This window comes from Sapajus apella, unplaced genomic scaffold, assembly GCF_009761245.1.
Source record: "Sapajus apella isolate SASKATOON/1434 unplaced genomic scaffold, GSC_monkey_1.0 scaffold94, whole genome shotgun sequence".
NCBI lineage: Eukaryota > Metazoa > Chordata > Mammalia > Primates > Cebidae > Sapajus > Sapajus apella.
The window spans coordinates 4,198,754-4,223,760 of record NW_022437034.1 but is presented as its reverse complement, the minus strand read 5'-3'; the positions used below and the strand labels follow the sequence as shown (position 1 = coordinate 4,223,760).

Sequence of the window (25,007 nt, the reverse complement as noted above, 5' to 3'; positions counted from 1 at the left end):
CACTTGGTGCATTTTCTGACAATATCGTGACCCTTGGTAAAGTGACTATTAATCCCTACCACTGGGGCTTTTCTGAGCCCTTTACACAACCTCCTGACTCTCCTTGGAGACTGTGTAGGAAGCTGGCTGAGGGGTGGGGCCAAGACCTTCGGACAAGCTCTTCTGTCAAGAGGCTGGCCCTGAAGAGCCACACTTGTAACTGATCAATAGTTTAACAAGCTGGTGAGGGTAGAACTCTGAATGCTCCCCTGTCCCTGCGTCCTAGAAGTTGGCTAACATCTCCCTCCTCCAGGGTGGTGGAATCCACTTTGAAGTGTCCTCTCTTCCTGCCCCTCCCACTCCCTAACCTTTGCCCTCTTTCTAATTGCCCTGATCTCATCCCAGCCTCCATAGTTATGTTTAAAGTCCACCTCTGGGGAACAGACAGATTGAACGTTCCAGATAATCCCTTTCCCAGTCCTGCCTGACATCTGGGTAGGGGGTTTGTCCCTGGACTTCTGGGACACTGGCGGAGTTTGAGGAGAGAACCCAGTACCTACCTGGCTGCAGGATGGAGCTGGCCAGTGGCTTCTTGGTTTTGTGGCTCTGCCTGGGGGGTGGCCTGGCTCAGGGTGACACGAGCCCTGATGCAGAGGAGTCCTATTCAGACTGGGGCCTTCGGCACATCCGGGGAAGCTTTGAATCCGTCAATAGCTACTTCGATTCTTTTCTGGAGCTGCTGGGAGGGAAGAATGGAGTCTGTCAGTACAGGTGCCGATACGGTGAGTGTGCGGTTTCTCTTTCTGTAAAAACTGTCACTGGTGGACCCATGGGCAGCCCCAGAGAGGTCACGATCTGTCTTGCACTTTTCCCTGTTATCCACTTAAAGTCGCCAGATTTAGCAGATAAAAATGTAGGACACCCAGTGAAATGTGAAATCCAAATAAACAACAAAGAAGTCATTAGTATAGCTAGTGAAATATTTGGGATATACTTATCCTGACAAATTCTTCGTTGTTTCTCTCAAACTCACATTTCACTGAGCTTCCTGTATTGTATCTGGGAAACCTTCCCTGGGCCATTTTCATGAGTTTGTTGTGAGGCAGTTCTTAGAAGGGTGTCAGGAGTGGGGAGAAGGCATGTGGGTGTGAGAGGTCTCTGCCAGGAGTTCCCAGGGATGAAAACTAAAGCTGAACATTCAGAGAAAAATCTATCACGGGGTGAAACCACCTCCTCAGTTGTTCTGTGCCCAGCTTGGAAACAAATTCTCCCTTCCCCTACTGCAGTTCACACCATCCTCCGAGCTCTCAGTCCCTGACTGGCATAAATTTGCTGGCCTTTCCCAAGGAAGCTGTCTCTGCCTGCCGCCTCCGGCCGGCCGTGGACAGAAAGGGTTGTTGGCTCACCAGGGATCCCAGGGGCTGTCCCTGGGGCTGGGTGTCAGATGTAGAATTGTGAGCTGGCCGGAGCACTTCCCCTGCCTTGCCTGGGTGGGACTGGTGGTACACAGGAGCTAAGATGCACACCTGGCTGCCGGCATGGAGTCCCTGGTGTCACTGCTTCCTTCATTAGGCACTGGAAATTAATGTCATGGGAGCGAAATGCAGAGGCCCGGGTCCTGAAGCTGGGTGGCACCGTTTAATTGCAAATGCGCATGAAAATGTTTTCCAAAGCATGCACAATCTCAGGTAGCATTTGTTTTATGGTTTAATTTATCAAATATCTCATCATGGGATTAGAAATGAAAATGGTGAGCCAGTTTAGCCTAATAGGAAAACACATTTGAGAAACATTTTCTCCAAATACTCCACAGAGAAAATGTCAGCTTTCAAAAGATGCACAAAAAAATTACATACTTCCCAGACTCACCCCAGAAGTCTCTCTATTCCTGTTTATCTTTGAGTGGGGGAAATCGCTTACACTAAGGGTGATAAGGAGGTAAAGGTTAATCATTGCACCAGGACCCAAAGTTTTGCAGCACAGATGTTTTAACCACATAGGGATATGGTTTTTTTGTTTCGTTTTGTTTTTTTTTTTAAAAAAAAGGAGGCTGCAGCTTCTTATGAAAGTTTCACAGAGAAAAATGCCTGCTCTGTTAGAACCTATCCGGCCCCAAAACCATGTATTTGTCGAAGGCAGAGGCCTCGCCACCGGATTGTGCTCCCCTGGTTTGCACGGATGGCGTGGGGAAGGGGTTGACTCCTTCAGACATTGGAATCAACACAGGCGTTTTCCTTCCTAAAGGCAGCATGAGACTAATATCTGTGGTTCAGCAAATAGGTAACGGCGGGAATTTTTTATTAGGAAATCAAGACCCAAACCCTCTTCTTCCTTCTCTAGCAAAACAGCATTAAAAAGACTTCAGCAAATTTTAGTTGTAGAAAGCCTCTGGCTGAGCAGGGTGGACGCCAGCAGCAACTGGTGGGGGATGGGAAGAGTAAATAGAAGAGGAAGGCAAATAACGCTTCTCACTTTGTGCAACACAGCCTGCTGCTCAGCAAGTGGCCTGAAAAACACTTAGAAAAATAGGGGGGTTATGCCTCCTTACCTGGGAATCCAGTGGAGCCAAAAACCTGGGGGCTGTGCCCAAAAGAGTACAAAATATCTTCTCGGATTGACTGTGAATCAAGCAATCTCTTTTTTTTTTTTTTTTTTTAAATAGAGACGGGGTTTCACCATATTGGCCATGCTGGTCTTCAACTCCTGACCTTGTGATCCACCCGCCTCAGCCTCCCAAAGTGCTGGGATTACAGGCATGAGCCACCATGCCAGGCCATCAAGCAATCTTTTGAACAGACAACACCTAATAACAGCGTCCGCTCTTTTGTAGTTTGCTTTGTGACTGATCTCTCTTGCACAGTGCTTCCCTTTTAAGTGGTGGTTCTCAAACTCTCGTGTGAGTTGAAGCCACTGGAGGGCTGATTTAAACAGATCTCTGGCCACACCCCTGGTGTTTCTGATTAGTAAGAGTTTCTGGGTTTAAGAGATCCTCCTGCCTCAGCCTCCTAGTTAGCTTGGACTACAGGTGTGCGCCACCATGCCCAGATAATTTTGTAACTTGTAGAGAAGGGAGTCTCACCATCTTGCCCAGACTGGTCTCAAACTCCTGGGTTCAAGCAATCCTCCCAACTTGGACCCCCAAAGTGCTGGGATTATAGGTGTGAGCTACTGCACCAGCCAGGTTTTACCTTTGATAGGTACTAACTACAATTTAAAACAGCAGCTAACTTGGCTAGACTTCAGATCACCTGATGGGCTTTAAAAACACCTGACACCAAATCAATTAAATCAACATTTCCGTGGGTTGGCCCCAGACATCAGTATTTTAACGTTTTTCCCAGGTAATTGCAAAGCACAGCCAAGGAAAAGGAGTGGCATTCTATGAAGTCATTCTTAAAGAACTTAGGCCCACAGGTTATATTATTCAGGCAGATAAAACTGTGTATATATCCTGGTTGCCCATGAAAGCATGTCAACATTGTTTTCCATGCTTCTCATATCTAAAGTAATTTGGTTTTGTGCCAACACACAAAATCTGTACTTGTCAAACAAGTAGGCTATAAATATGACAAGATCCAGCCTGTGTCAATGGCATACCGAACACAACTGTCATTAATGGGTCTGTAGCAATGCAAACAAGATGTTCTTGAGAATCTTTTCCAAAATACAGATACCCTTTTCCACCTCCAGAGATTCTGATGTAGTAAGTCTGTGGTAGGACCTTTTAATGGGGAGTCTTTGAACCAGACTTTGAGGAATAAGCATAGTAATGGAAAAATCATGGGTTTGAATTTAGGGGAAAATATCCCATTGCTGGTGACCTTGGGCATGTTATCTGACCCTCTCAACCTTAGTTTCCTCAAATATGTAAAAATAATGTTACTAATATCCACCTTGCAAGGCTGTTATGAGAATTAAAAAATAGTATACATAAAGAACCAGTGGCATATAGAGAGCAGGGTAGGCACCAAACCAATTTTATAAATGTTGTGAGAAAGATGGTCTAGTGAACAGGCTAATTGCATTCAGATTCTTCCAGTTCTCTTTCAACATAAAATTAAAAATCCCAGAAATCCCAGTGGCTGGACAACAGCCTCTCAGCTTCTGGAAGAAGTCCCTCAAGGCACAATGACCCAAGAGTTATCTGCTTTATGAAAGTCTCTGGAGTTGGCTCAATGGAGCAGAGTTTCTGTAATGATACTGTCCACACTTTCACACTTTAATAAAAGATCCTCAAAATCAATTTCTTCTTGGATTTAGATCCAAGATTTAAAGTATCTTAAAAGTTTCTTTAAATATCAGTCCATTGTAATTCCAGCACTTTGGGAGGCTGAGGTGGGAGGATCATTTGAGGTCAGGAGTTTGAGACCAGCCTGGCCAACATGGTGAAACGCTGTCTCTACTAAAAATATAAAAATTAGCTGCGTGTGGTGGCAGGTGCCGGTAATCCCAGCTACTTGGGAGGCTGAGGCAGGAGAATCACTTGAACCTGGGAGGCAGAGGTTGCAGTGAGCCAAGGTGGCGCCACTGCACCCCAGCTTGGGTGACAGAGCGAGATTCTGTCTCAAAAATAAACAAACAAACAAATAAATAAAGAATCAGTCTTTTTTTTTTTTTTTTTAAGATGGGGTTTCACCATGATGGCCAGGCTGGTTCTTGAACTCCTGACCTTAGGTGATCCACCCACCTCGGCCTCCCAAAGTGCTAGGATTACAGGCATGAGCCACCACGCCCAGCCAATCAGTCTATTTTTTAAGAGAATTTTTATCTGAAGTTTTATAGCAAAATTTCATAAACCTATGAGTTTGTATCTTTTTCCAGGGAAGTAACTCGCAGACGTCATCAGATTCTCCAGGGGATCCAGAGCCCAAAAAAAGAAAACAGCCACTGGCTTAGAGGCAAACAGATTATTCTCTTTTTTGGGTGACTAAGTCTGCTGGGGACTTAGGGAGGAGGGGAGATGCTCCTAGGATATGGGACTTTCAGTACTAACACAGGGACAGTACCAGGCAAACCAGGACAAGTTGATCACCCTACTTCATGCGGTAACTTAATCTGTTTTAGAGACTGAAATACAGAGTTCTTCTCTTCAGGAAAATTATCCCTGTCCTGCTGTGTTCCATCAACGTGTTAGTCATGTTGCATCTGAGTGTTTCTGGGAAGAGGGAGGATGTACCTTTCTTTTATTTTCTGGAAAGCTGTTTTTTTTTTTTTTTTTTTTTTTTTTTTTTTTGAGACGGATCTCCCTCTGTCACCCAGGCTGGAGTGCAGTGGCGTGATCTCGGCTCACTGCAACCTCTGCCTTTCAGGTTCAAGTGATTCTCCTGCCTCAGCCCCCCCGAGTAGCTGAGAGTACAGGCACATGCCACCAGCTACTTTTCGTATTTTTAGTAGAGACGGGGTTTCCCGTGTTGGCCAGGTTGGTCTCAGACTCATGACCTCAGGTGATCCCCCTGCTGGTCCTCCCAAAGTGCTGGGATTACAGGCATGAGCCACTGCCCCTGGCCTGGAGATTATTTTATTTTCTCATATTTGAGGTAGCTGGTTGGGGTTGTTGATGAAGCTATGCCTATAATAGTTTAGTAAATACTTTTATTATTCATTTGGTATCATTGTCTGTTCTTTATAACAAACACAACATTAATAGAAAAATCATATTACTGATGGAAAACTGTAAAACAAATGACAAAGACATAATATCATTACTACAAAAAGACATAAAATCATTACCACGAAAATATCATTCTTACAAACTGTGAAGAAATAGGTGAAAGACCTAAAAGAAAAATGAGCAAAGAATGGAAGTAGGCAATTGACAGAAAAGAAAAACTAAATGATCCGCATACAAATAACATGGTTGAATTCAGGGGCTTACAAAGTAACAATGAGATACCACGTTTAGTCAGCAGAGTGGCAAAATTTTTAAAAGAGTGATAAGAACTATTGCTGCCAGAGATAGGAAAAAAAACACTCCCCTGAATTCCTTTTGGAAATGTAAATGTTAATCCATTTGTTAATGTCTGTTTTTAAGTTCTGGGGTACATGTGCAGGATGTGCAGGTTGGTTACACAGGTAAATGTGTGCCATGGTGGTTTGCTGTGGGTGTACCTTTCAATAGAGCGGACTCACTCCCTGCCAGCGCCTCCAGGGGAACCAGCTGGGTGGGGAGGATGGACACACCCTCCTGGGAAGTCAAAACTCTTGCCCTCGGCCACAAAGCCCTGGAATTTTTTACTGCTCTTCCCAGTGACAAAGCAGAGAGAAAAAAGTGTGGGCCCCAGAGGCCGTGTCCACGGCTGGCAGGCAGAGCTCTTCGCTTTCTTGGCTAACTCTTCTCAATCTCCCTCCAGTTTGTCTTTGAAGACTTTTAGGGTATTTCACTTTATTCAGAAGCTTTTAAGTTTTATAAGATCAGATCTGTCAGTCTCTTTCTTTACGGCTTCTGAATTTTATGTCTTGATTAGAAAACCATCCTCACATCAAGATTAGCACAATATTCTGCTATTTTTTCTGTGAAAGCACCCATAGCTAAATCATAATTAATGAGTGGCTGTGTTCCAATAAAATTTTTTTTATGAACACTAAAGATTTGAATTTGAACAGGATCAGTTTATCAGCCTCTCACTCCTGTTTAGCTCCAGTCAGGAAATAAAACATCTGTGGATATGATACATTGCCTAAACTTAAAACATCAACCATAAGCTACTCAAATGATAATTTGAGGATATGGTATCCTTGAATGATTTCTGTTTCTGTGTAGGCTGAAACCATCACCTTTTATCTTAGAACTTATACTTCCAGCTTCATTTCTAAATAGAATTTCTGCAGTTAACATAAAACATTAAATAAAATAAAAATAACCAGGATTAGCTGCAGGCTGGAGAGGAATTCGGTTCCATTATCTTTCAAACTGGAACAGCAGAGTTTTATCTTCTGTGAGTTATCAAGGGCAAAAAGGCAGAGGGTAACCCAAGAAACTGAGCCAAGTCTGTGGCAAATGTCCTTGTCAGCAAAGTTATTAAAAAGATGTCGCATTATCTAGCTGGGCGAGGTGGCTCACGCCTGTAACCTCAGCACTTTGGGAGGCCAAGGAAGGCAGATCACTTGAAGTCAGGCATTCGAGACCAGCCTGGCCAACATGATGAAACCCCGTCTCTACTAAAAATACAGAAAATTAGCCGGGTGTGGTGGTGGGCCCCTGTAATCCCAGCTACTCAGGAGGCTGAGGCAGGAGAATTGCTTGAACCCAGGAGGCAGAGTTGCAGTGAGCCGAGATACTGTTTTGAGTGTGGGGCCAGCATGATGGGACTAGTGTCCTCGTAAGAAGGGAAAGAGGTTAGAGAAGACAAAGACCGTCTACAGATCTGGAAGAAGGCCCTCACCAGACACGGAATGCACTGGCACCCTGATCTTGGAATTCCCAGGCTTCGGCACGGTGAAGAATAAATTTCTGTGTGTAAGCCATCCAGTCTATGTTATTTTTATTATAGCATCCAAACTCCCTGAGACAGGGAATGACTGCTGAATGGGCGCAAGGTCTACCTTGGGGGTGATTAGAATGTTTTTATACTAGATAAAAGTGATGGTTGTACCACATTGTGAATGTACTTAATTGCACGCTTTAAGATGGTTAATTTTATGTTATCCAAATTTCACTTCAATAAGAAAAAGAAGGCTGGGCACGGTGGCTCACAACCTGTAATCCCAGCACTTTGAGAGGCTGAGGCGGGCGGATCACAAGGTCAGTAGTTCGAGACCAGCTTGACCAAAATGGTGAAACCCTATCTCTACTAAAAATACAAAAATTAGCTGGGTATGGTGGCATGTGCCTGTAATCCCAGCTATTTGGGAGGCTGAGGCAGGAGAATCACTTGAACTTGGGAGGCAGAGGTTGCAGTGAGCTCAGATTGTGCCACTGCACTCCAGCCTCGTGATAGAGCTGGAAAAAAAAAAAAGAAGGCGGCTGCATGCTGTGGCTCATGCCTATAATCGCATCCCTTTGGGAGACCAAGATGGGTGAATAGCTTCAGGCCAGGAGTTCAAGACTAGCTTGGGCAACATAGCGAAACCCCATCTCTACAAAAAATACAAAAATTAGTCAGGTGTGGTGGCAACATTTGTAGTCCCAGCTACTAGGGAGGCTGAGATAGGAGGCTTGCTTAAGCCTGGGAGATCAAGGGTGCAGTGTGCCAAGGTCACACCACTGTACTCCAGCATGGGTGACAGAGTGAGACCTTATCTCAAAAAATAAAATAAAGGAAAAAGAAAAGAAGCAGGCACAGTGGCTCATGCCTGTAATTCCAGCAGCTCAGTAGACTGAGGTGGGAGAGTTGGTTGAGCCCAGAAGTTAAAGACCAGACTGGGCAACATAGCAAGACCCCATCTCTATAAAAAAATTTACAAGGTAGCCATGCCTGGTGGCATGCACCTGCAGTCATAGCTACTTGGACAAAATGTGGTATGTCTATACAATGGAAGATTTTTCTGGCAATAAAAAGGACTTACATACTGATACAGACTACAACATGTATGAAACCAGAAAACATTTTGCTAATTGAAAGAAGCCAGACACAAAAGGCCACATGTTGTATGATTTAATTCATGTGAAAGAGTTGCCTAGGGCTGGGGGGTGGGGAGATGGGAGTGATGACTGAGGGGCATAGGGTTTCTTTCTTTCTTTTTTTTTTTTTTGAGACGGAGCCTTGCTCTGTTGCTGGGCTGGAGTACAGTGGCGTGACCTCAGCTCACTGCAACCTCCGCCTCCTGGGTTCAAGTGATTCTCCTGCCTCAGCCTCCCAAGTAGTTGAGATTATAGGCATGTGCCACCCTGTCTGGCTAATTTTTCTATTTTTAGTAGAGACATGGTTTCACCATGTTGGCCAGGATGATCTCAATCTCTTGATCTCGTGATCCACTCACTTTGGCCTCCCAAAGTGCTAGGATTACAGCTGTGAACCACTGTGCTTGGCCAGGGTTTCTTTTTGAGATTATAATGTTCTAATATTATATTATGGTGTTGATTGCACAACTCTGTGGATATGCCAAAACCATTGAAATGTACACATTAATGAGTGAATGTAGATGATATATGAATTATAGCTCAATAAAGCTGTTATAGAAAAATTATAACAAAAAGATTAAAATCCATTATGGCAGGCTGGGCAAGGTGGAACATGCCTGTAATCCCAGCACTTTGGGAGGCCAAGGCGGGTGCATCACTTGAGGTCAGGAATTTGAGAAGAGCCTGGACAACATGGTGAAAATCTGTCTCTACTAAAAATACAAAAAATTAGCCAGGTGTGGTGGGCGTGCCTGCAACCCCAGCTACTCAGGAGGCTGAGGCAGGAGAATTGCTTGAATCGGGAGGCGGAGATTACAGTGAGCTGAGATCATGCTATTGCACTCCAGCCTGGGCGACAGAGCAAGATTCTGTTCCCCAAAAAAAAAAAAAAAACCATAATGGCAACTGCAACAGTTATATATTGTTGAGCAACAAAGTACCTCGAAATTTAGCAGCTAACAATAGCAAAGATTATATCACACAGTTGCTGAGGGGCAGCAATCCTGGAGTGGCTTTGCTGGGCAATTCTGGCTCAGTTTCTCATAAGGTTGAGATCATGCTGCCAGCTGATGCTGCCATCTCTGGAGATTCAGCTGGGGCTGGAGGATCTCTTGCTAAACTCATGAGGCTATTGGCAGGAGGCTTTAGTTCTTTGCCACATGGGTCTGTCCTTGGGACTGTCCGTGGGACTGTCCATGACATAACTTCCCCTAGAATGAATGGTGAGGGAGAGGAAGAGTAAGAGAGCCCAAGGGAGAAGTCACGTCTTTTCGAGCTTAATCTTAGGAGGAACACACCTCCGCTTCTGCAGTATTCTCTTGGTCACACAGACCATTCCTGGGACTATACACAGGAGGTGAGTGCCAGGAGGTGGGAATCATTGGAAGTCATCTTGGACTTGGACTTCACATGTATCATAGCAACCAATACCCAAACTGTGGCACGAACTGCTTAGTGTCCCCTAATATCTATTCTTCCCCTTTTCTACAGTAACAAGCCACTGCTTCTGCTTTTTAGCTGGGCTCATGGCTGCCCGTTTCATTTCCTAGACCACCTTTGCAACCAGATTTTTGCCATTTGATTAAGGTGTGGCCAGAGGGAAGTATGAGTAAGTAGCACATGTAACATTCTGGAGTGTGTTTACTGAAGAGAGGGGCTGGACCCTTCTAACTCCTCCCATCCTGCTGCAGGTAATATGGATGTGTTGGCTGAAGCGCCATCTTGGACCGTGAGAGCCAGGGCTACACTAGGGATGGGAGAGCAGAAAGCTAGAAGCAGCCTGGGTTCCAGAAAAGTGCAGATTTACTATAGAGGTATGAGTCTCACCTCTGGATTTTTAAGAGATAGTCTATTTTGTTTAAGGATCTGAATAATATAGGTATATAGAAAGTATAATAAATATATGGAGAGAATGGCGGTGCTCTGTTGAATGACATACAGGAAGACCTCAGTAAATAGAGAACTATAGCATGTCCATATTTGGGAAGGCTGAGTATCCTAAGAAAGGCAGTTATCTCCAAATCTATACATTCGATGGATTTTTCAATCAAATTCCTGGCCATCTTTCTTGTAGACTTTACTAAGCTGATGCTACAAATTCAAAAAAATTGCAAAATTCTTTGTGAGAGTAAAGGTCCAAGAATAAATAAGACAAATTTGCAGAATGATACGAAGTGGAGGGGGGCTTAAAACATAAACTTAGTATCTAAAAATTAAAATAGAATGATGGGGTGCAAAGTGGTTTCAGCTGCACCTGAACCTGTACTTGAACTGCCACATTTAATAGAAAAGAAAAAACATTTATAGCAAATTTGGCAAATGTTAACATTGATTATGTTTGTGTATTTGGTACATGGCTGTTTGTTTCTCTGACTTTTCAACAGTTTTGAAATATTTCACAATACAAAATAATTAAAAATAAATACCTGGTAGGAGAAGATTGAAGGAAGGAAAGAATGAAAGAGAAAGAGAGAGAGAAAGAGAAAGGAAGGAAGGAAAAAAGGAAGGAAGGAAGGAAGGAGAGAGAGAAAGAAAGAACTGCCATCTGCCTTACCCTAAGGATTAATTATTCTTAGCACATTTCCCCAGTCTTATGCTAGGTCTTGCATCTCCTAAAAAGAGGCAGATATGTGGTGAAGGAGCATAGGCGTTGGAGACGAACAGGAAATCTGACTTTATATCCTATTTCCCCGACTTCCTGTATGATTGTAGGCAAGTCATGCAACCTCTCAGCCCCATTTTCTTATCTGGATAATGGGATAAAATATCCACTGCAGATGACTGTCCTGAGGTCATCTCAGGTCAAGATTATCTTTACCTGTGAGCACTGCCATTGATACAACTGGTAAAGCTTCTTTCTACACATTTGAAAGTTCATAAAAACCAGAAATTCAAAGCTGTTGAGATCACTTCTACTTAGTTCTATGAAACAAAGGCCTAAGATAACACATCAGGGTGATTTCTTTGCCCTTTGCTCAATAACGCTCTATATTTCTGGAATCTTGCTTGAATTTCCTGCAAGTGAAATGCTTTTGAGGCACTGCTACAATTCCAGTTCCTTAAGTGTGTGATCCAGTTGTGTTCTGCTTGTTCTTTATCCGGTGTGTGGTCTTGCAGTGGTTCAGGAATGTGGAACCTTGAGTTTTAGTTGGGTTTTGCCATGGCCCTTATCTTCAAGATCATGCACTTAAGAAACACTAGAACCTTCAGTAAATAAATGCTTATTGGGTGCAATGGCTCATGCCTGTAATACCAGCACTTTGGGAGGCCGAGGCGGGTGTATCACTTGAGGGCTGGAGTTCAAGACCAGCCTGGCCAACATGGTGAAACACTGTCTCTACTAAAAATACAAAAATTGGCTGGGCATGGTGGTGCATACCTGTAATCCCAGCTATTTGGGAGGCTGAGGCAGGAGAATTGCTTGAACCTGGGAGGCGGAGGTTGCAGTGAGCCAAGATCACAGCACTGCACTCCAGGTCAAAGTGGTCTGAAAGTCATGATTCTTCTGTGACATCGTCATCATCATCACCATCACCTGATTTGAATGTGAGGCACAATGCCTTTTAAAGAAAAAGCGAAATATGCTTTTAGAAAATTTTCATTTGATGAATGTTCCCAAATGCTCAACTTCTAAATATTTCTTCTTGCTTCTTTCCTTTCTTCTTCCTGCAAGGAAAGGCACCGATGCCTAGACCCGGCTACAAGCCCCAAGAGCCCAACGGCTGCAGTTCCTATTTCCTGGGTCTCAAGGTACCAGAAAGTGTATGTACTGCCAGCATTACCTTCTTGGTTCATTGGTTTTGACTGAGAGAAATCCTAGAGTTATCTCTGATGGAAGTGATTGTTTCTGGAAACAAGTTGAACTTACAATTAAGTATTTGAAATTGCATATGAGGGAAAGGAGAGAATTTTCAAAGAATATATCTGATTTCCTTTTCTCAGGGACAGCTGTCCCTTAGATAAGCCCTTGATAGTAGATGAGAACTTTGAAATCACCACTGAAAATGTCAGTTGAGACTTAGGGCATTATGACACAACTTAATTTGAGTTAGATATGACAGGTTTGACTTATTTAAATTAGTGGACCATTCCAGTGATGTGCTGGAGCCAGCTGGTGTGACCAGTGAGAGCTGATTGCTACATATTGTCATGACTTTTGCAAGCAGCTGACTTCATGTTAGTAGTGCCAAACTGGCTATGTTTGGGGTGCTGACATCATGGAAATCTGCAAACACACACACACACACACACACTCACACACCTGGCTAATTTTTGTATTTTTAGTAGAGACAGGGTTTCACCATATTGGCTAGGCTGGTCTCGAACTCCTGACCTTGAGTGATCTGCCCACCTCGGCTTCCCAAAATGCTGGGATTACAGGCATGAGCTACTGCACCCAGCCACATGTGGCATTTTATGTACCTAGTTACACAGTTTATGCTGCTACATTTACATTTGTTTATAGGATGCTCTCATATGTGTGCGAGAGATGTGGTTTGACTACAGTCCCCTTGTGGTCAGGAGCTGTGTGTTCTATACCCACTCTACTTTCCGACTCATCCCAAGACACACACACACACACGCTTAAAATAGTGCTGTCTGGGATGCTGGTGATCTCTTGAACTGAGGCTGAACTGTTTATACTTCTTAGCCATAGAATCCTTTGCTCACGCAAAATCTCATATGGAACTGTTAAGCGTTAATTAAATTTAGAAGGCCTGTGGCTCTGCTCTCTTGATTACCCTTCTGGTCTCTATTTTCATTACTGAAAGCTGACTCTGAACTTTAAAACTACTAACATCTAAAAAAAAAAAAAGAAATGAAAAATGGGCCAGAATCACTTATTGAAATAATAACCAAGTAACAATAAAAACTTGGCATCCTGTGACTGTTGGTATTCTACTGAGATACTGGTGTTTCTGAATTAGTTGGGATATGCACTAGAAATGTGAGAACTGGCTACTTAACAACAAGGTGGGCAAGGTTGCCTAAGGTCCTTAGTCTGAACGTGGCATTTCCTCCCCTTATTTTTCCTTCCTTCACTTTTCCCCAGATGGACTTGGGCATTCCAGCAATGACCAAGTGCTGCAACCAGCTGGATGTCTGTTATGACACTTGCGGTGCCAACAAATATCGCTGTGATGCAAAATTCCGATGGTGTCTCCACTCCATCTGCTCTGACCTTAAGCGGAGTCTGGGCTTTGTCTCCAACGTGGAAGGTAGGTATCTCAATGGCACGTACAGTGCGTAGGGAATTTGCTCCTGTTTTCACACTGAGTTATAGCCAGAACCCTTGACTCAAAGAGATCATCAGAGCTCACTAAACGTTCTTTATGGAACACTGTGGCTGAGCAAGAAATGGTGAAAGGAAGATTCTGGGCACTCCTTCACTAAAGTTCTTGCTCTCCTGCCCACGAGCTGCTGGCAACACTCCTGAAGGTAAACGACTACACCAAAGCCTTCCCAGAAAAATAAAAATCTATCATTTAAGGCTGGAGAAAGAATTTCCCAGCTGGCTTGGATTATCCATTCCACTGTTAAATAATTTTCCATGTCAAGAATTATTCCTTATAGGCCCACTTGGTTTGGTTTAGGCCTCTGTTTTTTGTTTTCAGTCGGAGTAGGAATTCAAAAAATCTTTTCTGTGTAAAGGTCTCTATGTACTTGAAGATAATAACTTTATTTACTATTTTTTATTTTTTTATTTTTTTGAGACAGAATCTCACTCCGTCACCCAGGCTAGAGTGAAATGGTGTGATCTTGGCTCACTACAACCTCCGCTTCCTGGGTTCAAGCGATTCTTGTGCCTCAGCCTCCCATGCAGCTGGGATTACAGGCGTGTGCCACCATGCCCAGCTGATTTTTGTATTTTTAGTACAGATGGGGTCTTGCCATGTTGCCCAGGCTGGTCTCGAACTCCTGAACTCAAGCAACCCACCCACCTCAGCCTCCCTAAGTGCTGGGATTACAGGCATGAGCCACTGAGCCCAGCAAGGATGGTTATTTTAAACAACTGCTTTGCTACCTAGTTTCTAGCACTGATTCTATAATTGCTTTGTCCTAATTTACTTAGGAAAAGTTTTTACTGTCTCTGTGTCTGAAGCCAGGATATTGTATCCAGGTATGAATTAGCATTTTCTATTTTTAGCTGGTAAGAGTTGAAATGCAGGCTGATAAAGAGCTGGCTCCACACCACAGAGAGTGTCTGCAGTAGAAGAGAATCTTGGCTCTTTTCATAGATCAATGTCTAGAGTGCAGTCTGGAGGTGAAGGTGTGAGGGCTTGGAAATGTGAATAATTCAGTGTGCCCTTTGAAAGGGAGTATCATTCTATTCTATTTCTACAGAGGGTGAAAAAGTACCTGCTGCTAATCTAGGGTCAGGTCAAGTTACTTCCTGCAAGCAATGTCCTATTGATTCTTTCTCCCAAATATTTCTTTCATATCCCACTTGCCTGGTTACTTCAAATTAACCCAGTCTCTGTGTCCCATCTAATTGATTGTCACCATTGGGACCAGATACGCCACACGAACCTGATCATCTCGACCCCCTATGTAAATCATTCAATAGATTCCTCCTCCTTACAGGTTAAATCCAAACTCTTCAGTATGCTGTACATGGCCCTTTCTGATTCAGCCCTAGCCTACCACTCCACCATCATCTTGGCCATTCCTGATCTCTCTCCTGACTCCTGCCTCAGTGGGCTCAGAACTGTCCCTTCGTAGATTCTAAAAAAGAGTGTTTCCAACCTAGTGAATCAAAACACAGGTTCCATTCTGTGAGATGAATCCACACATGACAAAGAACTTTCACAGATAGCTTGTTTCTAATTTTTTCACAGGATATTCGATTTTTCCTTACAGGCTTCAGTGGTCTCAGAAATATCCCTTTGTAGATTCTACAGAAAGTGTGGTTCCAACCTGGTGAATCAAAACACAGCTTCCTTTCTGTGAAATGAATCCACCCATCGCAAAGCATTTTCACAGATAGTTTACTTCTGGTTTTTATCATGGCATATTAGATTTTTTTTTCTTATGGGCCTTAATGGGCTCAGAAATGTCGCTTTGTAGATTCTACAAAAAGAGTGTTTCCAACCTGGTGAATCAAACTACTTGGGTTGATGGTCCATTCCTTTCTGCTCCTGTGTGAAACACCCTAATCATTCATTTTTTATTGTTGAAACAGATTTATTAAGCTACAATTCACACATAATACAATTCACCCATGTAAATGCTTTTAAATATGTTAACAAAGTTATGCAGTCAATCTCACAATCAATTTTAGAACATATTCATCACCCTGAGAAGGAACCCCAGGGCCATCAATAGCCTCTCCCCGAACTGCGCCTGCCCAGCTCGAGGAAATCACAAATCTACTTTCTACCTCTAGAACCACCTATTCTGGACCTTTCATATAAACGAATCATACAATACATGATCTTCTGTGACTAACTTATTTCACTAGGCAAGGTTTATCCATGTTGTAGAAGGTATCAGTATTTCATTCCTTTTTATTGCTGAATAATATTCTATTGTATGGCTCTAACATAGTTTCTTTATCCATTCACCAACTGATGGACATCTGGGTTGTTTCTACATTTTGGCTATCATGAATATTACTGCTATGAACATTTATGCACAAATGTTGGTGGAAACATATGTTTTCACTTCTTTTGGGTATGTATCGAGGAGAGGAATCGTTGGGCTAAATGGTAACTCTATGTTTAAACTTTTGAAGAGCTGCTAAACTGTTTTCCAAAGGGGCTGCACCATTTTGCATTCCCACCAACAAATTGTGAAGGCTCAGGTTTTTCCACATCGTCACCAACATTTGTCATTATCTGTCTTTAATTATAGACCCTACTGCATGTGAAGTTGTGTCTCACTGTGGTTTTGATTTGCATTTCCCTGACAGTTATTGATGCTGAGCATCTCTTTATGTGCTTATTGGCCATTGCATATATACTTGGATGTCCATTAGGATCCTTTGTCCCTTGTAAAATTGTATTTGTCTTTTTATTATTGAGTTGCAAGAGTTCTTTATATGTTCAAGTTATTTATGAGCTACATGATTAGCAAACATTGTCTCCCCCTTTTTTGTTTCTTTTCCCCCTGCCTTCTTCATGGTATTATTGTAGCATAGAAGTTTCAAATTTTAAATCCAAGTTATCTATTTTTTAATTTATTCTTTTGTCACTTGTACTTTTGGTGTCATATGTAGTAATGCTTTGCCTAACCCAAGATCACAAAGATTTACTCATGTTTTCTTCTAAGAGTGTGATTGTTGTGGTGCTTACATTTAGGTCTGTGATTTGTTTTGAATTAATATTTGTGTATGGTGTAAGAAAAAGGTCCAACTTCATTCTTTTCTATGTGGATATTCAGTTGTTCTGGCACCATTTGTTGAAAAGACTATTCTTTCCTACATTATATTGTCTTTGCACCCTTGTCAAAAATAAATTGACCATAAAGATAAGGATTTATTCCTAGATGCTCAATTCTATTCCACTGATCTATGTCAGAACCACGTTGTCTGTTATTGTTGTTATGCAGTAAATTTTGAAATCAAGATGTGTTCCTAAACTTTGTTCTTTTTTGTCAAGACTATTTTGAATATTCTGAATCCCTCACATTTCCATATGAATTTTGGGAACAGATTGTCAATTTCTCCAAGAAATGGCAGCTAGAAATTTGACAGGGTTATCGTTGAATCTATAGATCAATTTGAGAGTATTACTATCTTAACACAATTGTATTTATATCAAATATATTTATTATATTTATATCAATTATATAAATTCCATTTATTTAGGTCTTCTTTAATTTATTTCAACAAGGTGTGTATTGTTTTCACAGTACAAGACTTGGACTTCTGTTAAATTTATTCCTAAGTATTTTATTCTTTTTAATGCTAATGAAATATAATTGTATTTAAATTTTATTTTCAGATCATTTACTAATAATGTATAGAAATACATTTGATTTTTTTACATGGATCTTATATCCTACAACCTTGCTGAATTAACTCATTAGTTCTAATAGATTTTTCATGGGTTCCACAGGCTTTTCTATATATAAGATAATGCCATCTATCTGCATATCGTCTTCCTTTCCAATTTGGATTTTTAATTTTTTTTTTCTCTTGCCTAATTGCCCTAGCTAGAGCTTCCAATACAACATTGAATAGAAGTGTTGTGAGTGGATACTTCTGTCTTGTTCCTGATCTTAGAGTAAAAGCATTTCGTCTTTCACCATTGAGCACGACTATTAGCTATGGCTGTCTCTAGATGGCCTTTATCAGGTTCTGGGAGCTATCCGCTTTTCCCAGTTTATTGAGTATTTTTTCTTTCTTTCTTTCTTTTTTTTTCTGAGACAGAGTTTTGCTTTGTCTCCCAGGCTGGAGTGCAGTAGTATGATCTTGGCTCACTGCAACCTCTGCCTCCTGGGTTTAAGCAATTCCTGCTTCAGCCTCCCGAGTAGTTGGATTACAGAAGCCTGCTACCAAACCTGGCTAATTTATGTATTTTTAGTAGAGACAGGGTTTCACCATTTTGGCCAGGCTGGTCTTGAAATCCTGACCTCAGGTGATCCACCAGCCTCGGCTTCCCAAAGTGCTGGGATTACAGGCATGAGCCGCCATACCTAGCCAAGTGTTTTTATCATGAAAAAGTGTTGAATGTTTTCAAATGTTTTTTTTTTCTGCATCTATTGAGATGATCGTATGGTATGTGTTCTATATTCTGTTGATAGTGTATTACATTAATTGATTTTAGTATGGTTTAGCATTCTTAGACTAAATCCCACTTAGTCATGATGTAAACCTTTTTATATGTTGCTGGATTCAGTTTACTAGTATTTCGTTGAGGATTTTGCATCTATAGTTATAAGAGATACTAGTCTATAGTTTGTTATTTTTACAATGTCTTTGGTTTTGGTATGAGAGTAATACTGACCTCATAAAATGAGTTGGGCAATGATCCCTTCTCTCCTAATTTTTAAAAAAAGTTTAGAAAGGATTTATATTAATTCTTTAAATGTTTTGTAAAATTCCCCAGTAAAGCCAAATAGAATTGGATTTCTTTGGGGAAGTTTTTAATTACTAAATCACAAGCTTGGATTAGTAATTGTATTTATATACACTAGCAACCTATTCATATTTTCTATTCTTCTTGAGTCAGTTTCAGCAGTTCATGTCTTTCTGCGAATTTGTGCATTCCATCCAAGTTATCAACACTTTTTGTCATGAAGTTATTCATAGTATTTCCTTATAATCCTTTTTAGTATTTCCTTATAATCCTTTTTATTTCTGTAAGATCATTAGTGACATTTCTCTCTCCTTCCTGAATTCGGTAATTTGAGTCCTCTCTTTTTTCTTGGTAAGTCTAGCTGAAAGTTTGTCAACATCTTTGATCTTTTCAATGAACCAACTTTGCAAATTGATGTATTTCATTTTGCTTCCTGTTCTGAAGACTAAAGGTTATAATAGTTGCAAAGACCATAAAACTGCTCTAGGGCCAAGGTAGTTAATCAGAATTAACATCACAACTGGGTTGAATGGTAGAGATTAATGTTCCTTAATAGTCTCAAAGGATGCAAGTATTCAATGTTTTTAAAAAAATTAAAAAATTGATATATCATTTACATACCATAAAATTTACCCTTTAAAAGTATACACTTCAGTGGTTTTTGTATATTCACAGAGTTGTGCAACCATCACCACAATCTAATTCCAGAACATTTTCATTAGTCCCAAAAGAAACCCTGTAGCCATTAGCAGTCACTACTCATTACCTCCCCTACCCCACCCTAGCCCTAAACAACCACTATTTTCCTCTCTATATGGATTGCCTATTCTGGAAATATGTAAATGGAATCATACACTATGTGGCCTTTTGTGTCTGGTTTCTTTTGCTTAGCATAGTGTTTTCAAAATTCATCCATGTCTTAGCATGCATCAGTACTTAATTTTCCTGACCATTCTTAAAGTTTAAACTTATATATCTTACTTCCTCTAAGATACCTCCCCTAATAACCCTTGCTGCAAAGAGATAGAGACCCTTTCTGTGGGCTCCCATACCTAACCTTGGACTTACTTTCATCATGAGGTAGTGTAGCTATCTGTTTACCTGTCCACCTCTTTATCCGAACTGTGGAGTCCTTGAATTGAGGATGATGTCTTTTGTCTCCATATCATTGGCTCCTAAGACAGTGGCTAACCAACGTATCCAAAACATGCAAATGTTTTTCCATCAATGAACGGTTGTTCATCCAATACTTGAACAGGGAAAGCTATAAGCAAGATTGGGCGTGTTCCAGGTGGTATGGCCACAGACAGGAAAGCTATGGAAAACATAGATATGTCATGTGAGGGAGTCTTCTGCAAAAAATATTCTCCATGGAGTAAGCATGGGGTGTAGGAGTGCTGATTGCTCACCACTGTTTTGAGCAGGGGCCCACAAGCAAGGGCACCTCCAGGTGTCTTCTGCTGTATTGGATTGAATGGGAGCTTTTCTGAAAACGTTCTCTGAAATGTATGCTCTTCCTTTGATTTCTATATTTGGATTACTGTCTCTGCTTTCCTCTAGGTATCATGACATCCCTGGAAATACAGTGACTCTTGAAAATTACTCAATATTAACCTTTCTGTCCCTCTTCTATCTTTTTCAAGTAGCCTGTGATTCCCTGGTTGACACTGTGTTCAACACCGTGTGGACCTTGGGCTGCCGCCCCTTTATGAATAGTCAGCGGGCAGCTTGCATCTGTGCAGAGGAGGAGAAGGAAGAGTTATGAGGAAGAGATGATTCCTTCCTGGTTTTGAGTGACACCACAACTGCCAGCCTTTGACATCAAAGATGTCAGTCTTTGAGTCACCGTGAGAGATGACTCATTCTTTCTTCCAATAGTTTGGACACCACAAAGCGGGAGAAAGGAAACATTTTTCTACAGCTGGAAAGTGAGTCTTTTCCTTTGAGGAAAATTGAAAAAAAGACATGGAGTAGTTTGAAGGCTACGCTTCATTTAAGACTGCTCTCCCCAACCAACCAAGACACGTTTGCCTGGAAATTTAGTTCTTAAAGACTAAAATGCAAGCAAACCCTGCAATTCCTGGACTTGATAATTATATTCATGAGTGAAACTGTGGGGAGTCCAACCATTTGGGAGGCAATGACTTTTCTCTGGCCCATGTTTCAGTTGCCAGTAAACATCTCACATTTAATAAAGTGTACTTTTTAGAAAATTTGGAAAGAGATGAATGAATTCCATTATCACCAGTATGATTCCATTTCACTTAGAAGAGATCAAAACCCAACTTGGTAAGTTCCACCGATGACAACCGTTATTCCCACTGATGCTGAAGAGAGAAAAACAGGTGGGCAGGCTCAGAGGCTTACCTGATTAAGGCCAGCGGAGGAGAAGGTCAGATGGAATTAGGTCTCTGAGGGTTTATTTTTCCCTCCAGTGACTTTCCCCTGTTGATATTCCTAGTTATAAACGGTGTTAGAATCATGTTAAGATCTGAGATGCACTTGGTAAGAGTTACTAGTGGAGCTAGCTAGGAAAAGTCTCTGCAGCCTGTCAGGAGTGACAGACAAGTAGCCACTCCCCTAACTTGAGGGTCTCAACCCTAACCATGGATTAGAATCACCTGAGGATCCTTTAGAACAAACCAATAAAGAATATCCAATGGTAGTTTAGAAATGGTTTCCAGGTGATTCTGCTGCACAGAAGGGCTGCCGGCCACTAATTTAGAGCGGGAATTGGCCCACTAAGTCCCATGGCCAAACCTAGCCCAAACCCTGTGTTTTTTGTTTTTGCTTTTGTTTGTTTGTTTTCTTGAGAGGGAGTCTCACTCTTGCCCAGGCTAGGGTACAGTGGCAAGATCTCAGCTCACTGCAACCTCCGCCTCCTGGGTTCAAGCAATTCTTCTACCTTAGCCTCCTGAGTAGCTGGGATTACAGGTGCCCACCACCAAGCCCAGCTGATTTTTGTATTTTAGTAGAGACGGGGGTTTCACCGCATTGGCCAGGCTGGTCTCGAACTCCTGACCTCAAATAATCCGACTGCCTCTGCCTCCCAAAGTGCTGGGATTACAGGCGTGAGCCACCACACCTGGCTCAAAGTCTGGTTTTGAATCCTTTTTTTGAATAACCGTGCTCACATTTGTTTACATATTCTCTGTGGTTGTCCTTGCACTACGACAGTAGAGTTCAGTGGCTGTGACAAAGACTGCAGGGCCCGGAAAGCCTAATATAGTTACCAGTTGGCTTTTTACAGAAAAAAGTTGCTGACTTCTGATCTAAATCCTTTTCTCCTTTCCCTTACTTTTATTAATTTTATTGATTCTACTAAGAACTATTAATTGTAGCAACTTTTTTGGGTTTGGGGATTTGGGGATTTTTTTTTTGAGACAAGTTCTCACTCTGTCACCCAGGCTGGAGTGCAGTGGTACTATCATGGCTCACTGCAGCCTCAATCTCCTGAGCTCAGGCAATCCTCCCACCTCAGCTCCCCTAAGTAGCTGGAACCACAGCTGCACACCACCAGGCCCAGCTAATTTAAAACAATTTTTTGTAGAGACGAGGTCTCACCGCGTTGCCTAGGCTAGTCTTGAGCTCCTGGGCTCAAGGGATTCTCCCACCTTGGCCTCTGAAGTGCTGGAATTTCAGGCATGAGCCACTGTACCCATACTGTAGCAACTTTTAAAAACTAATAGCAGAAAAACTTTTCTGATCTTATGTAAAGGCCATAAAATTAATTGGCATATTAAGAAATTGGGGTTAACTGCAGATAAAATTTATCTTTGTGGTTTATATTTATTTCAATAAAACTTATTAAGTATCTACAAAACAGAGTATGGCAGAATTGTATACTTTTTTCTATTGTCTTAGCCTGAGGGCATAGAATACCAAATAACAGAGAATATGGTACCAAACTTTAATTCTGTTACAGCTCAGTCATTGAAGCACTTAAATGCATGTTGATGAATTTATTAATATTTATTAGGTGAAAATATTTCACTTAAGGCAATATATTAGAAGTATCAAAAGACGGCTGGGCACAGTGGCTCATGCCTGTAATCCTAGGACTTTGGGAGGCTGAAGCAGGTGGATCACCTGAGGCCAAGAGTTTGAGACCAGCCTGTCCAGCATGGAGAAACCCCATCTCTATTAAAAATATAAAAATTAGCTGAGTGTGGTGGTGCGTGCCTGTAATCCCAGGTACTCAGAAGGCTGAGGCAGTAGAATTGCTTGAACCCGGGAGGCAGAGGTTACGTGAGCTGATATTGCGCCGCTGCACTTCAGCCTGGGTGACAGAGCAAGACTCCATCTCAAAAAAAAAAAAGAAAAAGAAAATAGCATGCAACAGAAAAACCAAATACTACTTTTAAAATTACATGCTATTTTATTGATAAACTTCCAAGTCCCCTATAACTACTCTGTATTTGAATTGAAATTTCAAGATATAACTATTATTTACATATTTAAGGAGTCATTGGGTATTTAAGTAATAATTTCAGTTTAATTTTTCTAGGGTTTCTTTTTTTTTCTTTTTCTTTTTTTCTTTTTTTTTTTTTTGAGACAGGGTTTTGCTCTTGTTGCCCAGGCCGGAGTGCATTGGCATGATCTGGGCTCGCGGCAACCTCCACCTCCCAACTTCAAGTGATTCTCCTGTCTCAGCCTCCCAAGTAGCTGGGATTACAGGTGCCCGCCACCACGCCCAGCTAATTTTTGTATTTTTAGTAGAGACGGGGTTTCACCATGTTGGCTAGGATGGTCTGGATCTCCTAACCTCGCGATCCACCCGCCTTGGCCTCCTAAAGTGCTGGGATTACAGGCATGAGCCACCGCGCCTGGCCTAATTTTTCTAGGGTTTCTAACTTGAAATATTATACCCAACTGCTGATTTTATGGTCCAATTCCATCGTATACGAGGTATTTAATTGTAGGAAAGAAATGAGGGAAATAGGGTACGTCTCTTTCTGGGTGGACTGTTGAGCTTTCAGCCCTAGAAAGATGAAACCCCACCCAGGCCACATTGTTCAGCAGTGCTGTGGCCTGTGCCGACCCAATGGACCACCATCAGAGCGAGTTGGTGCTGGGAGTCTGAACTCACAGTATGAAGTTTGAACTTAGGTGCTGGCCGATGTTCTTGGAGGGTGTGGGGAGAAGCTCCAAAGAGCAGAGCCGACCAACGCAGGGACTCAGGTGACCCAATACAGGTGTAGCCACAAACTAGTCCTCCCAGTCGATGTGGATTGGGCCACCTGTTAGCGTCTGGCTCTGTAGACCGGCTGAGTCCTCTCCTCCTGCCCCACGACGCATACGCCGGTGGCAACCCTGGGCACAGCGGGAACGCTCGTCCAGCGCTCCACAGACAAGAACCCGGCAGTGCAGAAACACTTCCTGAAGAGACGATCACAATGGTTAATAAAAACAATAACTGCTGCCACTTGTGGGGCACTTACAAGGAGCCAGACACAATACAAAATGTTCCCAAACATTATCTCATGTAATCTTACAAAAGCACTCGCAAGTAGAGGTTATCATCCCCATTTTATAGATGAGGAAACAGGGAGGTTAAGGAACTTGCCCAAATGTAAACATTTAGTAAAAATGTGGCAAAGCTGGCATTTAAGTCACATGAGTGATTTAAAACCCCCCATTCATAACTTCTGCATGGAGCTGGAATAGCAGAGGCCTTTGTGAAGCAATATCTAATAACTTAAATGTCTTCCTTCCTCACATCAAGGTCTGGGGATAGCACTGGCTATCCCCTGTGCACTTGTGCTATCAAATGACCAGTGTTTTCTGGAAGCGCCTTTCTGTAGGTAACTGCCTAAGCTTCCTGCCTGGTTGAAGGTGATCAGGATCAGCCATCATTGTTTGCAGTTGTTCCGTAACCCTGGTACAGCTGGAAAGGACTTGCATACACTTACAAGTAGTGTGGAAAAGAATGTTGGCCTCTTTGACTTCCTTTTGTTTAAATGTTTCAACAACTACACTCTAACAACAAAAAAAACTTCCACCTTATCTCGCTACAACCTTTTCTATATAGCCTCTTATAACCTCTATCCATGTGTATATATATTTTTTAAATGTAATACATTTACTATGCCTGTATGTTGTCATGACAACAGTTTTTACGTCTGCTTTTCCCATATTTATCATTTTAATAACTCAATATTGCATGAAATTGATATACTGTGGCCGTTAGCCCTGTTTGTTTGGGGCTTTTTCTTTTGCCCCTTTATAACAATGCTCTACAAACACTTCCAACACACCTTGTCTGTTTTGGCTTAAAATTTTGTTGCTGTTGTTTTTAGAGACAGGTTCTCACTCTCTCACCCAGGCTGGAGTGTAGTGGCCCAATCATGGCTCAATGTAACATTGAACTCCTGGGCTCAAGCGATCTGCCTCAGCCTCCTGAGTAGCTAGGACTACAGGTGTATGCCATTATGCCCAGCTAATTT

General features: G+C 42.0%; 2 protein-coding genes across 5 annotated transcripts in view; one reads left to right on the top strand and one right to left on the bottom strand.

Moving 5' to 3' along the window:
- The first annotated feature begins 250 nt into the window (after nt 1–250).
- PLA2G12B (phospholipase A2 group XIIB) overlaps nt 251–25,007 on the top strand; it is a 43,454-nt gene continuing 18,697 nt past the window's right edge. Inside the window, exons 1-4 of one of the 4 annotated variants that reach the window (XM_032256333.1) lie at nt 251–761; nt 12,213–12,289; nt 13,593–13,758; nt 20,205–20,776. In XM_032256333.1, coding sequence (XP_032112224.1) covers nt 551–761; nt 12,213–12,289; nt 13,593–13,758; nt 20,205–20,326 — 576 coding nt within the window. In that variant the 5' untranslated portion in view covers nt 251–550 and the 3' untranslated portion in view covers nt 20,327–20,776. Of the gene's footprint in view, nt 762–12,212; nt 12,302–13,592; nt 13,759–20,204; nt 20,777–25,007 lie in introns of those variants that run through there. The other 3 variants (XM_032256332.1, XM_032256331.1, XR_004262185.1) reach the window with 3 other exon arrangements.
- The window catches only part of OIT3 (oncoprotein induced transcript 3), a 40,686-nt gene continuing 39,131 nt past the window's right edge, over nt 23,453–25,007 (bottom strand). The window contains exon 9 of the mRNA XM_032256314.1: nt 23,453–23,940. Within this exon, the coding sequence (XP_032112205.1) occupies nt 23,770–23,940 (171 nt within the window). The 3' untranslated portion in view covers nt 23,453–23,769. The remainder of the gene's footprint in view (nt 23,941–25,007) is intronic.